This window comes from Lissotriton helveticus, chromosome 3_1 (genome assembly GCF_964261635.1).
Source record: "Lissotriton helveticus chromosome 3_1, aLisHel1.1, whole genome shotgun sequence".
Classification (NCBI taxonomy): domain Eukaryota; kingdom Metazoa; phylum Chordata; class Amphibia; order Caudata; family Salamandridae; genus Lissotriton; species Lissotriton helveticus.
Window position 1 is genome coordinate 1726340976 of NC_136061.1, and position 16565 is coordinate 1726357540.

At 41.3% G+C, this 16565-nt stretch overlaps 1 protein-coding gene across 1 annotated transcript in view; it reads left to right on the forward strand.

Moving 5' to 3' along the window:
- Positions 1 to 6910: 6910 nt before the first annotated feature.
- Positions 6911 to 16565, forward strand: part of ATP5IF1 (ATP synthase inhibitory factor subunit 1) — a 30180-nt gene continuing 20525 nt past the window's right edge. Inside the window, exons 1-3 of the mRNA XM_078682517.1 lie at positions 6911 to 7059; positions 7383 to 7534; positions 12050 to 12162. Of these exons, the coding sequence (XP_078538643.1) occupies positions 7457 to 7534; positions 12050 to 12162 (191 nt within the window). The 5' untranslated portion in view covers positions 6911 to 7059; positions 7383 to 7456. The remainder of the gene's footprint in view (positions 7060 to 7382; positions 7535 to 12049; positions 12163 to 16565) is intronic.

Consider the following 16565-nt stretch of genomic DNA (forward strand, 5'->3'; position numbering starts at 1 on the left):
GAAATGCATTGGATTTTAATAAACTGCTATGGATGAAATTGGCTTTAATCGTGTTTTTGAAGTGAGGTTCGGATGGCCCGGCAGGAACATTAGAAACTTGGGAAATGGCTTTTCCTTGCATGAAGACTAAAAATTATTTCAAGTGTAAAAGCGGATTATCAATGGAATGAAATAACGTTTTGAAGAATGGAAAAGAGGAACATGAGTTGAAGAAATACATTGCAAACGCAATTTAGGCTGTGCCAATGGTTAGGGGCAGAAAGGTGTCCCAAATATGTTTGTTTAGTTTCACACGTGCAGTTTGGGCTGGGCACGACACCACTGAGCACGCAACGGTAAAATGTCGAAGTTTAAAAATTTGGAGTAACCTGTTGTAAATAAGGTGTGCAACTCGTCCTAAAACGATGTTTCCTAGGTGACGCCAGCCCGGCACGAGCCTCACACAGCTCCACTTCTGGATCGAGTTTAAGAATATCCTGATGAAGATCCCGATTAATGTGGATCGAAATTTGTGCCAAATATTCACTGTATATATTTATGCACCAGTCACCATGCGCCGTTCACGCTGATCACTTTGTCACCTGCGTCGCTACTGTGGTTTTCACTCACACACCTCGAGCACCAAGTGCAATTTGGGTTGTTTTCATTTGTATATCGCAGTGCTGTCACAACTGCTAATTGCCCCTTTTTTGCCTTTTCTTCCCGGAATTGCCTATATAAATGATGCCATGAGCACATGCTATAATCAAATAGTCTCCTTGCTTCCTTTTGGATAATGTTGTACTCATATCCTCACTAATTGCCTTTGAATAATACCAGTTGGGATATTATATGTTCTTATCATATGCTCTACCCCAATCCCAACACGGTTGACGGGTTTTTGCTCCAGTTACTGATTCCAGACTCTGCATGACATAATTCACATGACTATGACACATAAATTCCACCAACCCTCACCCCTTTCTACACAAGGGAGGGGATGCACTTTGCCAACAACGATGCAGAGGTACTAAATTGTGCCAGCTGTCAATTTACTGCCTTTCCCAATGCCTCTGCAAGCCTGACGCTCGTGTCACAATCCATAGCAAAATCACATCTGTAGATCACTTCCCCAGCCTAATCATGTCAGCTCCGCCACCCATTATAATCACTCTCTCAAAGCTCAAAAACAGCTTCCCCTTTATAAACCCTAATCTTATAGAACTGCAAAATAACTTTAAACTCGGCACGCTTCACATCAGTGGTGTATTGGTCAATGCACACTGGCCCACATTGCCAACCATCCAAGTGAAAGACAAGCATTATTAGCAAAATACTTATTAGAACGTAACATTCATGTATTAAGAGTTTATAAATCATTTAGCAATTAACTGCGCACCCAAACAGCGTCACCGTTCTACTCCAAAATGTATTGGTTGTAATCTAATGAGTCAGCTATAGATTGTGGAGCACTGTGTCTAGTGCGTTCCACATTCCCTAGTAGCTGACTGTTCTATACTCTGGCAGTTGACAACTGACCAGCCAGAGGGAGAACTACATATTTCCACTCGGATGAGTTATTCAAATAAATTAATCTTCCATCCACCATCAAGCTTCTAGTGTACTTACTTCATTTTGGCGACGCTCTGGCTGTTGTCTCCGCAGTGGAAGTGGCTAAGACCCAGCGTGAGGATTCTTTCATCGCAACTCTCAATTTGAATTCCAGTGCTAATACGAAGAATCGTTTGGAACTGACAAGAAACTCTGTAGACCATAGTTACGCACTGTGAGTACTGCTGTTTTCGTGGAAATCAGTGTTTTACTAAGAATTAGAAATTGGTCAGTTAAAACTTGTTGCAAAGCGCGAGCGAGTTACCGTGAGGAGCGCGAGCAAACCCTAATGACCTGGAAGTGATTTTGCGCTTGCGCACTGGAGGGCCATCCACGCCCGATCTCCCGTCAAAACAAAGCGCGAACCACGCTCATCACGCAACAGCAACAAGGCCGATTTCCGTCAGATAACACGTACAAACTACGTGACGGCCATTTTGTTTTCTGAAAGTCGACTCCGGTCAGAAAAATTTATCGATCAGAATAAAAAAGACACACTTTAGATTGAAAGACTTCTCGTTAGGAAGATTTTGAGAGGTATTATTTGTTTTTTTATACATTTCTCGATTATAATATACTAACAACTTGTGGAATATTGAAAATTTTCAAGTTATCCTGTCTTTGTTGATTCGCTTCCATAGCAACCATTTAACTATTCCTATAAACACATGGCAAGTCAAAGCACAATAGTTACTCCACCTATATTCTTAGCTTCTCCTGGACCACTTGCAATAGAGTGGGAAGATTGATTACCTATGTTTGAGAACTACATTGATGCAATAGATGGATCGAAATTTAGTGCTGATAGAAAAAAAGCCTTATTATTGAACAACCTTGGAAAAGAAGGACAACGTATTTTTAAATATCTACCAGTTGCAACTTTACCCAATGGTAATGCTATTGAGAATGTGTTTGATGAAACGAAAAAACGTTTAGAAATAAGATTTGCAAGAGAGATTAATATAGTGATGAATCGTCATCAGTTCTACACCCATAAGCAAGGTGAGAATCAATCAATAGACGAGTTTGTGTCTAAACTGAGAGAATTATCCTTAAAATGTAAGTTCGGTGCCATGACAGATGAAATGGTGCGTGATCAACTAATCGTACAGTGCAAGTGCAGGAAAACACAAGAAAGACTTTGGGCAGCAAAAAACCCAACTTTGAAGGATGCCATTGAAATAGCAAAAGTTCTGGAACACTCACAATTTTGTATGCGTGAGATGAACAAGAGAGAAGAAGTTCTTCATAGCAATGCTTCTTCAATACAGAGTGGAGAATCAGAAGTTGCAGCCGTATCGAAACCTGGAAAATACTTTCAAAAAACAAATTTTCAAAGAGGAAGTCAACAGTTTAGGTCATGTTACAGATGTGGAGGTTCTCATAATCCTGACTACTATAAATGTCCAGCCATCGATAAAAATTGTTTGAAATGTGGACGTAAAGGTCATTTTTCCAACATGTGCAGGAAATCTTTCAAACAAAGGGTTGCGACTATTGGTAGCAATAGTGATACTACTCATGTTGATATTGAAGATGCGTTTGTACCAGCAGATAAAATCTTGTGTGTTGATGATCCCAAAGACCAAGTTGGTAGGAAAAATCGACCTAAAGCAGAATTTAAAGTCAATGGTGTTAATGTAGACTTGATGGTTGACTGTGGTTCAATGTACACTATTATTCCAAAATGTATATTTGATAAACTTTGGCCTAACCAAGATTTACATCCTAAAGACATCAATCCTGGAGGGTACCAGGGAGAAACCATTGATCTTATTGGCTTTATGAAGTCTACTATTGAGTTTAAAGGTAGAACGATCGATGGTAAAGTATATGTGGCAAAAGATGGACCACCCATTTTAGGATGGATGCATCAATTTGATTTATATACCATTATAGATCCTAGAGCCCCTACTCAAGTATTAGTGGTAGAAGATCCTTCATTAGAAGATATTTTGAAAGAAGCCAAAGATGTATTCGGGGAAGAGTTAGGTTGTTTCAAAGGGTATGTGCATAAAATAATGTTAAAACCCAATGCTATTCCAGTGCAGCATAAAGCACGTAGAACACCTTTGATAGCTAGAGAAGCAGTAAAAAAAATGCTCCAGGACATGCTTGATTCTGGTGTAATTGAGCCAGTTGAGAGTTCTTCATGGGTTTCGCCAGTAGTCATCACTGAGAAATCCGATGGCAAATTTAGGTTCTGCATTGACCTCAGATCTCTCAATCAGAACGTTATAGTAGATACATATCCTCTTCCCAATATCAACTAATTAGTTTTAGCATTAAGTGGTGGAAAGTTCTTTTCAAAAATAGATCTTAAAAACGCTTACCACCAGATAAAATTGCATGACGACTCCAAGCCGTTAACAGCGTTTATTACCACAGAGGGCATCTACCAATGTGTTAGAATGCCTTTCGGGTTATGCTCTGCTGCTAGTATATTCCAAAGAATGATGAATGTTTTGTTCAAAGGAATCAAGAATATCATTTTCTTTCAGGATGATATTTTGATATTTGGAGATACAGTAGATCAGCGTAACCATACTCTTCGTGAAGCGTTGTTTAAGATCAGGGAATCAGGTCTCACACTTAGACGAGAAAAGTGTAAATTTCTAGTAGACAAAGTGGACTATTTAGGATATGAAATCTCAGAGCAAGGAGTCAAGCCTAAACAGAATCTTTTGGATGCTATTCGATTGGCCCCCGTTCCTTCAGACAAAGATAAATTGCGGTCCTTTTTGGGGTTAATCGAATATTACTCCAAGTTCATTAAAGATTTTTCCACTAAAACAGCTGACCTAAGATCTCTGTTGAAGAAAGGAGTTGGTTTTTCTTGGGAGAAGACTCAACAAGCCTGCTTTGAGAACATAAAAAAAGATATTTGTTGTGCAGAGGTTCTTACGCCATTTAATACGAAACTAAGATCTATTCTCACTGTAGATGCAAGTGCTACCTGTCTTGGAGCAGTGTCAGCCCAAATTCACAATGGTAAAGAAAGAACTGTAGCATTTGCATCGAGAACATTAACTCCTTCAGAGAGCAACTATTCTGTCATAGAACGTGAAACTCTAGCTGCTGCCTGGGCTTGTGAATATTTTAGGACTTATCTATGGGGAACAAAATTTACACTCAAAACTGACCATAAACCCCTTATAAGAGTACTACTACCAGGGGGAGACACAAAGTATTCAGCTAGATTAGCTAGGCTAGCCTCCCGTCTCCAGGAATTTTGCTACGACATTGAGCATATCCAAGGTTGGAGAAATATACAGGCTGATTGCCTCTCGAGATTGTCACTGGATTGGGAATTAGTTGATAAAGTTGCTGTTCTAAAAAAAGAGAACGAAGGAGCAGTCGCATTTATCCAAGATGCTTTGAACTTGTGTGAACCTCAAGCTTTAGATAAAGATGGGTGGATCAATGCAATGCTTGCTGACAATGCCATGTTGGAACTTAAGAATTTGATAAAGAAAGGGTGTAAAAGGGAGAGTACTGTTTCCATCACAAATAGACCTTTTGTGAAAAATCTAGATGAATTGTCAATTTGTGAAGATATGGTGATCATGAGAGGAGACACATTCATTCCTCCAGTTTCTGTCAGACAGAATTTAATCACATTAGCTCATGAAGGACACTTGGGACAGACTCGTACAAAACAGAGGCTGAGGTTAAATTGGCGGTGGCCTGGCATGGATTCTGATGTGAATCTTTATATCACAAATTGTCAAATTTGCAAGGAGAGTGACAAACGCTTAAAAGTAGGTCTACAAACATCTTCTGGTCATATCTCTGATCCAGGATTACCCTGGCACACTGTGTGTATGGATTTCATTGGTCCGATGAATAGCCTGAAAGAGAACTTACGTTTTGGTATTGTGATAGTAGCTGTTCACACGAAATGGTTAGTAGTAGAGTTTTCTAAGGATATAACAACTTCAACCACCATTAATGTTTTAAAAGAGATTTGGAGAGATGAAGGATTACCTTCTGTACTTTTAACGGACAATGGAACACAATTAACATCTTTAGAAATGAAAGCATTCCTATCCTCGTGTGGTATTAGGCACAGCTGTACTTCTCTATACAATCCACAAGGGAACGGAATTGTTGAGAGAGCTAATTGTCTTATTAAAGGTATCATCCAAATGGCCATTTCTAGTAGTAAGAATGTAAATTCTATGGTGTCAGACATGGTTTGGGCTTATCGCTCTAGTATACACAGTGTAACCAATAAAACACCCTTTGAGATGATGCGTGGGAGGCTTCCCAACACAAAATTAGTTCCCACATGGTTAAAAGAAATGGTAGGTAAAGATAAGTTTCCTGCTAATTTGACCCAAGTTGCCACACGTGACAAAGTGAATTGCAGAGGGAACTCAACCAGAGTAATTTGTCCTGGAGATTGGGTTAAGATACGCTCTGGAAGACCAGGTGTTTCGTTTAAAAAAATGTTTAGGTCCATTTAAAGTAAAACTCACTTTACCTTATTGTGTAGTTTTAGAAAGTGGTGAAAAATGGAACTACAGGCGAGTGGCTCTATACCAGAAGTGTGATGTACATTCAGAGAGTTTTAGAGATTCTAAAGTACTAGTGAAGAACAGGAGTGGTAACAATAGTAGTGACAATACGTTTTTGTCCATGTCTGACAGTGACTTTGTTTACAATTCTGAGCCTCATTCTCCTCAAAGAATGTTACAGGGAGGAGGTGATGCTTCTACTTCTGTAGATCCCAATGTTGCGAGTCAACCCACTCGTGAGGTAAGATTGTATAGGAATCGTTATCCTCCTGGTTACTTGAAAGATTTTATATGCAAATAAGTGAATGTGCTTATCTGTAGTCAATCTCATGTTCAATGAAATGTTATTGAATTGTATCTTTTACCTTGCTTGAGCATTAATTTATTATATTGACTTTTGTTTTATTAAAGAGAGAGGATATGTTGTAATCTAATGAGTCAGCTAAAGATCGTGGAGCACTGTGTCTAGTGCGTTCCACATTCCCTAGTAGCTGACTGTTCTATACTCTGACAGTTGACAACTGACCAGCCAGAGGGAGAGCCACATATTTCCACTCGGATGAGTTATTCAAATAAATTAATCTTCCATCCACCATCTAGTGTACTTACTTCAGTATTCTTTCACTCCGACCAGTGGTTGAAATGAAAAAATAAAAGTGCAGGAACACAGCTGTTATGGTCTAGTTGTTGTGATCAAGAATTCCCTCTCATTGGTTGTTAGGCACGCGCTAACAGTTATGCAGAGCATGTATAAAGCTGACGTCACCCGGTGCCATGAGCTTTCCGTGACTCTGCGTAGCCACTGCCGCACAAGCTCCTTTCTTTATAAATAAACTTACAAATAATTATATTCTTGTGGACATCCTTTATTCAAATAATATATTCATTCTACGGCGAATCTACTTCACAACAGCTTGTGCAGCAGTGGATTCAATCAAAGAAACGTCAGGTAATTTATAGCCTGACTCAGATTGGTATTCCGTGAAATCGTGTAGCCCCGCGCTCAATCCGAGCAGAGATCGACTGCTTCTGTCTGATGCTGCCTGTGCTGAGTTTATTCCCCGAAGGGCAGGGGATAGATACGATCCCAAGGGGATAACCAGATATTACGCAACACCTGTTCCCACCATTCTCCTTTATGGATGAGTTCAAATAGCCCAACCCCATTCCCTCCGCACCCTTTTAGCCACTCCCATAAAAGCAACCACTCCCTAAAAGCCCGTGCAGCGCCCGCCTTCACCAGCTTGGTCCCGCCTCTTCTTTCACTTCCAGGAGCCCCACCGTAACCCCGGAAACCCGCCCCCTCGCTGAAGGTCATCGACATTCACCGGAGCAGCGTCAGCAGCATGGCGGCCGCAGGGAGGCTGACGAGGACAGCGTTGCGCACAGTCATGGCCTCGCAGAGCCGGGCCTACTCGGACCAGGTAGGATCTTTAGGGCACCGGCGGAGGTCAGGGAAGGGGACCCAAGAGGGTGTCAGTTCCGTAGCACGACATGGGTATAAGTGTGAGAGGAGTGATGCGAGGGCAAAGGGTCAATATTATAATTGTGTTCTTTTTGAGAGTACAAAACTAATTAGACTATTTACAATTGCCTCCGGATTTATCACTAACCTTGGGTTCTAGAGTAGCGTGCTGCTCAGTGTAAAGCGCTTTGACCGCTGTGAGTGGTAGGAAGCGCTATATATATTATGCATTTTGCAGTTGAGCTGTATGTAAGAGGGCGAATCAGAACTGCTGAAAGCGTACACGTCAACATTTGGGAGCAGAAAAGCAAAGTTTATAAGGATATCGGGAGAATTACATGTTTTAGTTCACCTAAATTTGAAATACGTTTGACCAGTAGAAAACTGAAATAAAGCAATTACTAACTTTAAAATCATGTACCTTTCGTCTAGATGGGAATTGTTGCCCTAAATGTGATGAAACAGCAGTATAGTATGATGTGTGAATGCACGTACTGGAGAAAACCACTCCATTTGAAGATCAATCTTGCAGTCTAAACATATGTGTATGTACATACACAGAACCTTTTGTTCGAACTGTTTGAGATGGTCTACGGCTCCAGTCAAGATGGTTATATTTCCATGAGACTTGAATGTTGTAAGTGGAGCACTTAAAGTATTTTTTATGTACTTGCCTGTCAAAATTGCCTTTTTTGACTGCAGCGTCGCCTTGGACATTTCTACTAGTAAAGCACCAACAAGAGAACCGAGCAAAAGGTGTGTGTACACATTTGCTTCTCTGGGAAACCCTGAAGGTGCTTCTTGCTGTATAACTATTTGTGCATGCAGCATAGCAGTGATCTTCAGGGAATGGCGTAACACCTTCTTTATTAATCGGATGAACATGTCCAAGAGTTGCATTTTTTTTGAAGGATGAAAGGAAGCGTCATATTGAGGGGAATTTTAACTCTTTGCCTACTGATAATAACCAGTGGCATTCGTGATTGCTCCACTCGCCGATTCAACCTTTTACTCTCCTACGCCAACCAGCTATTTGGGATAAAGTTTCAAAATGTTCACTTGAGTATTTTAACATACGTTTTGTGATTAGCATGACCATGTATTGCCCTCAGCCTGGGTGGACATCTCACCAGTATTTTCCTTTGTAACTTATAACTGGTAGCCATGAATAAACAATTTCTACTGCGTTTTCCAAAATGCAAACGATGGAACATAAAAAGGGCAACACAGGCCAATCGTCATTCTCAACAGAAAATCATAAGTCACCATAAGTGCGCAGTGTAAATTACCCTTGTAAATATTGACGCTCCGATTGAGGAGGTGAGGCAATGCTCAACTTAGGAGGGTCCGAAGCTAAGAAATATACGGGAGCGATATATGTTGTCGTATGGGAACTACATTAGCAAAGGTAAAATGGTCTGGACCAAAATTCTATGGGGTCCTAATTTAGTTTGCCTATGAAACAGTGTACAAACGAGAGGTGGGAGGGTTGGACTTGTACCGTAGGGTGGAGACTTGGCCGGGAACTTGTAGCCAAGCCACTATGAAATCATCCCTGTCTTTTAATTAGGTAGTTTGACTACTGTTCTATAGCCATTGTATCCTTTATCTTATGATAGCACTATTACAGTGGGCATTGCGGATTTTAGTGTTTGCTACCCACATAAAGCACACCGCCTATCACCCCCCAGTTCCTTGGTATTATAACTACTGATTTCAACAGTAGTGGAAAAGCTTCCATTCATATTCATGTATATTTTTCCAACTTTTTGGAGTTAATCCTAGCACTGCAAGCCTTGGTTAATTTGGCATGGTATAATAATAATTTAAGTCAGTGCTTCCGTCCAAAATAAGGTACCTCTAAGGCATCCCTACTAGGCATCACTAGGTGTGCCTTCTCTTACAAACCCATCCAACTATGGTTGGTAGCATTAGGGCAAATTGTTAGGACTATGGTGGATAACTCTACCTAGAGGGTCCTCCCACTATTTCATTCCCTTCCATTTCACCAGATTTCCTGGTTTTGACGGCAGTTTGCATAGTTGTACCAGTCCAACAAAGGAGATTACTAATCTTTCAAAGTCAGGTTTTATGCTGGTGCTGTTCTGAGGACATACCCCAGAGAAGTAACTATCTCAATGTTCCTGCATGTGATACTCCATCAAACTCTTCCAGCAGTGGGCATTGTCAATCCTGCCTTATGTTAACATACTTAACTAATGTATGGTACACTTAAGGAAAACAATCCTGAAATGTTAAATATTTTTCAGTAAACAACTCTAGTTGTATCTAAAATTCTGTTTCAGCAACTGGATTCCCATGACAATTTCCCTGTGAGTCTCTCTCGAAGGTCTAGTCACCTTTTGGTGAGTTACAGTGGTTTAAAGTGAATTGAAAATAAAGGTAATATGGGGTAAGGTTGTGATACGCTTTGACAAAAACAAAGGTCTGTGCAGTGATTTTTCAGTGCATAAAAAAAAGAAATACAAGTAACTGTCGCAATTGTGTTTTTTACTTTTTATTTTTGTCAGTATGTCCAATAAATGACCCTAATCCAAGGAATCAAGACTTCTTCGTGTAGATTGCTGCTAAATCTCGAATTCCCTATTTCGTGAGGCAACCTCCCATCACATTAAAAAAAACCTTCTACACTTTTGTGCTGTTTTGGTAGAAGGCTGAATTGGTCTCAATTCACTGATCACGGCCATTATCCAAATTACTAGGATTTTGGCAAGTATCTTACCATTCGGGTTAAGACTGGAAAGTTGGTGGTATGCCACATCTAGTGGTGTTAGACATAGTTTCAATAGGGACCAATAAGGCGTCTCTTGTGATATCCTCCCTTTTACCTGGGCGTCCCCAGACATGGTCTTGGCAGTTAACCCAGAAAGTTTTGTGGGACTAGTTAAAACTAATAAACAGAACTAAATGGTTTGTCACGCAGAGTATTGAAAATACAGAAAGAGACAGCTGCTTGCACACATCGCAAATATTCGGGAGCTGGATATATGAGATTGAAACCTTGATTAAACTGGTGTGATTAGAAGGATCACTAGACTTCATGCGTAGGTTGAACTGATAATCTGTGAAGGCTGGTACACCTCTGTTTTGGCTGTTCTCTCACTGGTCCCTTTCCAATCCGTTGAAATGGAAATAAAAAAGTTGGTGCAGGGACTAGAGGGATCAATCGTCATCTACCATTGTTGAAATCATCTTAGAGGTGAACCCCCAACAATTTATTGTTTTGTCTGTTTCTTTCACTTCTCCCCACTTGGTACCATCTATGGGAATTTGTTATTTGTGAACGGAGGCACCTGAAGTGTAAGAATTAAGTGCATATTCCCTTGCAATTTCTTGTTGAAATGGGAATGAAGAAAACTGAGATGCTGTGATATGTTTCTCAATGTGGTATGAAATGTTATTTATAACTTTTGAACTCCCTACTTGGGTAGGAGAACCAGGAATGTTTTTTGATTAATTCATACCGTGAAACATTTTATTGGTTCAAGGTGATACATTTTTTTTTCTCTCTCAAGCTTGAATACACAATTTATGAATATAAATTGTCCTCAATTAGATTTGCCCTTGATCATATTCATCAGAATTATGTTAAAGCTAGTATTGTGCTTGTCACAGAACATCCCTTCCACCTTTTTTATTTATTTTTAATTACCTCTGTCAAATATTACATGACTCGGGCCTGTTATCCAGAATGAGGCCTTAAACTTCTCATGTTTCTAGGAGAGGACCTTTCGAATCCACGGTACACCATACCGGTCAGCCGGATTGCTATTCCCATGAACTCTGAGCATAGACACAAAGGGTGCACTCGCCTTTTTCTAAAGTAAGGAGTAGTATTAAGGGATTTGTTGGTTAATGTTTCTTGCAGAGCTGCAGAAAATCCAATGCGGACTGTTGGCTCATAATAAATTGTTAGGTATTACTGTCTGTTTACGTTTCTAATACTAACCTCTGCTAATGTTCTGCTCCTTTTTAGTATAATATTACATCTTTTGGTGTTTGTTAAAGACATTTAAAATATATAATTGTGGTTGTCTTTGACTTCCAACAAAGCGGGGAGCCCGCATGCATAATTTGACCCATAATTGTGGTTGTCTTTGACTTCCAACAAAGCGGGGAGCCCGCATGCATAATTTGACCCCAGAGTCTCTGGCAGGCAAGAAGTAGTCTCCATATCCCCCTAACCTTGTGAACAGTGGCCACAGACCCACATTCATACACCCAATCCACTGGCTAAAGTACCAAGCTTTAATTGCTTAATGTGGTGGGGCTTGAGTCTCTTTAGATGGTTGTCTGAAAATCAATTAGCAGATTTAAATTTAGTGTTTTTCATTGAAGTGGGATTTCTGTTCTGAACAGGCTTGGCAGTCCTCTGAAAACAGATTACATTGAAGAACATACGATAACCGATTTGCAAGATATTACAGTGCCTGTGTTTTTTTATTCTTTTCAGTTGGGAGAGCTTGGCAAAGGTGCTGGTAAGGGAGGAGGTGGTGGTGGATCCATTCGAGAGGCTGGTGGTGCTTTAGGCAAAAAACAAGCTGCAGAAGAAGAAAGATATTTCAGGTAATCAATTTTACTTTTAAGTAATTAAAAAGCAAGCATTTGCAACGCAAACTGTCCAGTCCTTATTTTACGTTTACTTTTTTCATGCAATTGAATTCACATTTGCATACCATTCAAAAGCTGCATCATGCACTTCCCGATGCAACCCTCTAATACACTAGGTCGTCACTAGAAGCTCCTTGAGTCGCACACAGTCATTGTTGTAGAAATTTTAATATGTATTGTAACTTAGGTGTGATAGGAAAGTATTTGGTTTTCTAGGTAAGGTATTGTAGTTATGTTAGGAAGGTGTGGTATTTATGGCCTGTAGATAAGGTGGGTATGTATGATGGGTAGTTTCAGTATGATCAGTAGCTTTCGTAGATTGGTATGGTAGGTCAAGTACCGTAGGTAGCTTTGGCAAGTATGGTAGATTAGACGAGTATTGTATTTATTCTGTGTTGGTTTAGATGATTTGTAAATAGAACTATGCTATTTTATGACTGGATTAGGCAGCAAAACAGAGAGACATAAATCCGTAAATACTCTATTAAAATGTCAGCAAAGTAAATGCATCAAAGAACACAGTGGGTTTCACTTGCAAGGTAGAGGTCACACGTTGCATCTGGTGATGCCCCATCACCAAAATCAAATGTGACACCCTCAAAATGTAGCCTTGATGGACAGGCTATCAAATCTATGAAAGTCAATGGTTGAAAGTTGCTTACCCACAGTCCACATTATCTCTATACCAAACCTAAGCACTACACTTGCATACATGTCTGTATGCCCTACGGTACACATTTCAGAACTTGGGGGGAGGGGTCAATGTGCCACTGGCTTACACTTGTACTAGCCTGCGAGGCCTCTGGCTGATTCAGTTAACAGTGCTGAGATATACACGTGTTCCCATACACTGTAGCAACGATGGAGAATCACATTGACCATATCTTTTTAAATGCTTGGCAGCTGCAGTGATAAATCTATAGGTGAATTTGCCTGCTGAAGAACGCAAGGAAGCAACCTTTCAGTCATAAGTTGATCTTCTGTATTGCTTCGCCCTCCCAAATAATAGAAAATATCGCCCTCCCACACAGAGGCAGAAACACGGTGAAGCAATAAAACTACCACCAGGAAAGGGATCTCACTTTTATAAAAGGAGACGCACCAGAAGACTGATTACAGAATAAGGCATGGGGTTTATTCATGCAGCATGCTCTAACAAAAAGGCTTTCCTCTGTCAAATGAACAACATTCAAATGTTTATATATATATACATATATATATATGTATATGTATGTGCAAGCAATATCTCACTTAAAAGTAGGCAGATGTTAAATGCATGGAATGAAGTACAAGTCTATGCTAAACTCCTTATCACCTTTATCTAGAACCTACTCACAATTTTACGCATGTACCCTGAAACCCACACACCCTGCAAGTATAGCTCATCAAACAATACTTCTGGAGCCCTCCACAATCCTAAGCATTCATAGCCCAACGTATGGCTACCCGTGTATTCAGATCACTCAATCTAAAGGGCACTCCACTACCGTGTGTATGCCCATCAGAGCATATATAGTCCAATTCACAAAGTCTATATCCCACCCCACTATATCACTCTCAGCAAGTGAGGATACAATTGCATAAACTCCTCTATCCCTCCAACTGCCCATGCAGAACATGGATATCCCTACTTTTCCCAGCTTGTCCTGGACACCACAAGCCCCTCGGGCAGCCTAGAGCCCCTCCACTATATGCCCAGGACACTCTTCATTGCGTACCCTGAGCACTTGGCTATCCTCCACTTGCTCATTAGACCAACATCTGCCTTGTAACCTACACACAACCCACATTGCATTGAAGTAGTCAATATTTCGCTACAGCTAAGAACAATGCAGATTTCAGTCTTCTTTGATATATTTTTGAACAAACAACCGCCAGAATAGTACAGTGCCTTCTTTTGTACTTTCTGACCATGATATACAAGCCCTGCTCATCGATGCCTGAAGAATAAGCGGCCGAACTGACCCAACACCACTTGCTGATATCTGCAGCATGTGCGTATACTCTTTTTCACCAACACGCTTAACTTCTTTAAAAAAATTAAACTTGTTTCCTGACTGCTGGAGGCCTAGGAAATCAAAAAATTTGATTTAATAAAGGATAGCCAACAGAAAAGATGAGAAGGGAATGAGGTGGTGAGAGGGAGAGATACTTGAGGACAGAGTTGTTTCTACTGGAGACCTTTTTCAGGCCGTAACTCGGACATATAATCTCTTGTATATGAGATTTGATGCAGCAGTCACATTAAACTTATGAATGAGCAGTAATTGGCGACATTGAAGAAAATCCATAGAAGCGCAGAAGATAAAGAACAGGAGCCATGGATCTGCATTCATGCTCAAATGTCTGAAAACCAAAGGATACTTTGACATCAGAGGTTACACTCTTTCCCGCACCCTGAGTGAAAAGCTATGTGTGATCCTTGATAAGTGATATCAGTTAGCAGGCACCAGTGGGTGGATTAAACCGAGCAGCTGGATGAGCGCATGCCACTATTAGTCTAAAGGCTGGCCAACCATGGAAATTCAGATCCATGATTACGCAGGACTAGGCTTCTGGGTGTAAAACCTTTCTTTATATTAAATATTTTATTCATATATTCCCCACAAAATTAATCACAAGTTCATTATAAATGTACAGATAATGATAAAGATGAATCTTAAATCAAAACAGATGTTCATTGTTGTATTTAATCACATAACTAGCACAAGTATGCAACTGAAATAAGGACATTTGTAGTTTATAGCATAAACCAGAAGGGTGGGGGGGGGGGGGGGGGGGAGGTCGCTTAAGAACCATATATCAGACTACTGGTTGCTAGTGCCAACCCTGCTCCTCTGGTGTAGCTCCAGCTGAGGAGTGCACTGTGGGAAATTAGCCCGAACACATCGGCTACCCTGCAACTCAGTGGCCACAATCATTTGGGCAGTGGTTGCGCACAGCACGTTCCCTGGCTGCGCATTTACCCTACCCGGCTGCCATAGGGAAGCATCGGACGGCAAGTGCTGCGATCCAGCATAGAAGAGGCCCCATTGAGGCTCCACATTAGAGGGGTCGATGGGGTTTTTGTCCCCTCTTCCCAGCAGTTGAGCTCTCCTGGGGTGAGTCTACGAATAAGCTAAACCTCCTACTAAAAGTTATTAACACCAGAACCTCACTGGAACTGAAAATGCACTTTGGCCCTGGAACTGGGAGACCTCCTTGAAAATCAGCGCAAGCTGCAGGATAGTGTAGGACAATGAGGTAGAGTTGCAGGGCCTTGACCCGACGGCTGCTCACTGTGTGGCGAGGGTGCAGATGGTCGTGCTCAGCTGAATCATTTGCTCATGCTCAGTCTCCCAGAAGGTAAAGAGGGGACGGTCGTAACTAGCTTCATTGACTCCTGGGTATGAACAGAAGAAGCCTCCAAGGGTCTATCTGCAATGTTTGTAGAAGAACAGGCCCACAGGGATCTGGCTCGTGGCCAAACTCCCCCCCCCCCCCCCCCCCCCCCAAAACCACCTCCCATCACCCCTCTGGGGGCCCCTGTTTGCTAAGCACCTACATTTCCGAAACCGTAACTTTTATTCTGCAGGGTGCCAGGTCGAAGGTACCCAAACTGATTCCTCCCAAGTGCTAATGTTATCTGACTACATTACAGTCCAAAGACGGAATGCCTTTTTTCCTGAGCGTCAAGAGGGCGCTGCGAGCTATTGGACTCCGATAAGCTTTGCTCTTTTGGACCCGTTTGTTAGTGGTGGCGGACAGTCAAACGATTTTCTTCGAGAATGCTGTTGAAGCATGGGCATGACCAGTAACACACCGAGGGATGAAGGCTCCCGACAATTCAACATCCACTCTGGCTTTTTTCTGAACCAGACTCTTGTCTGTGCGGTGCCGAGGGGTAGGACAGCAGTGTGCTGTATATGCATTAAGATTGAGACCAGTTATGGAGCGCCACAGAACTGCCCTTAGATCAACAGCTGTGTTGGGGACCCCTCCCACCCAAAAAAAATCCCCTCCAGTGCTGACACTTTGCCCCTGAGAGACCTGCGTGTGCTTAGTTATTGTGATACGCTGTTATCTTAAATAGTGCTTCTAGTCATACAGGACCCAGAATCTCCATGATAGTGACTCTTATGCTCCACCTTCAGGCTCTGTTTTACTGTGCTGGACCTGTCATGCCTTCATTGTTTACGCCCATAGATCTAACCTCCCAGGGCTCCAGATAATGTAATACTTTCCCTTTGTGAAATTCTCCTAACGGCAGCACACTCACACTTCAAACCTTTGGAGCACTGGCTCTCTTCCACCAATTCCTCCCCCGTGCAAATAACACCAGGTGGTAAAGTGGGCCTTTCTCCCTTTGAGCTCTGTAG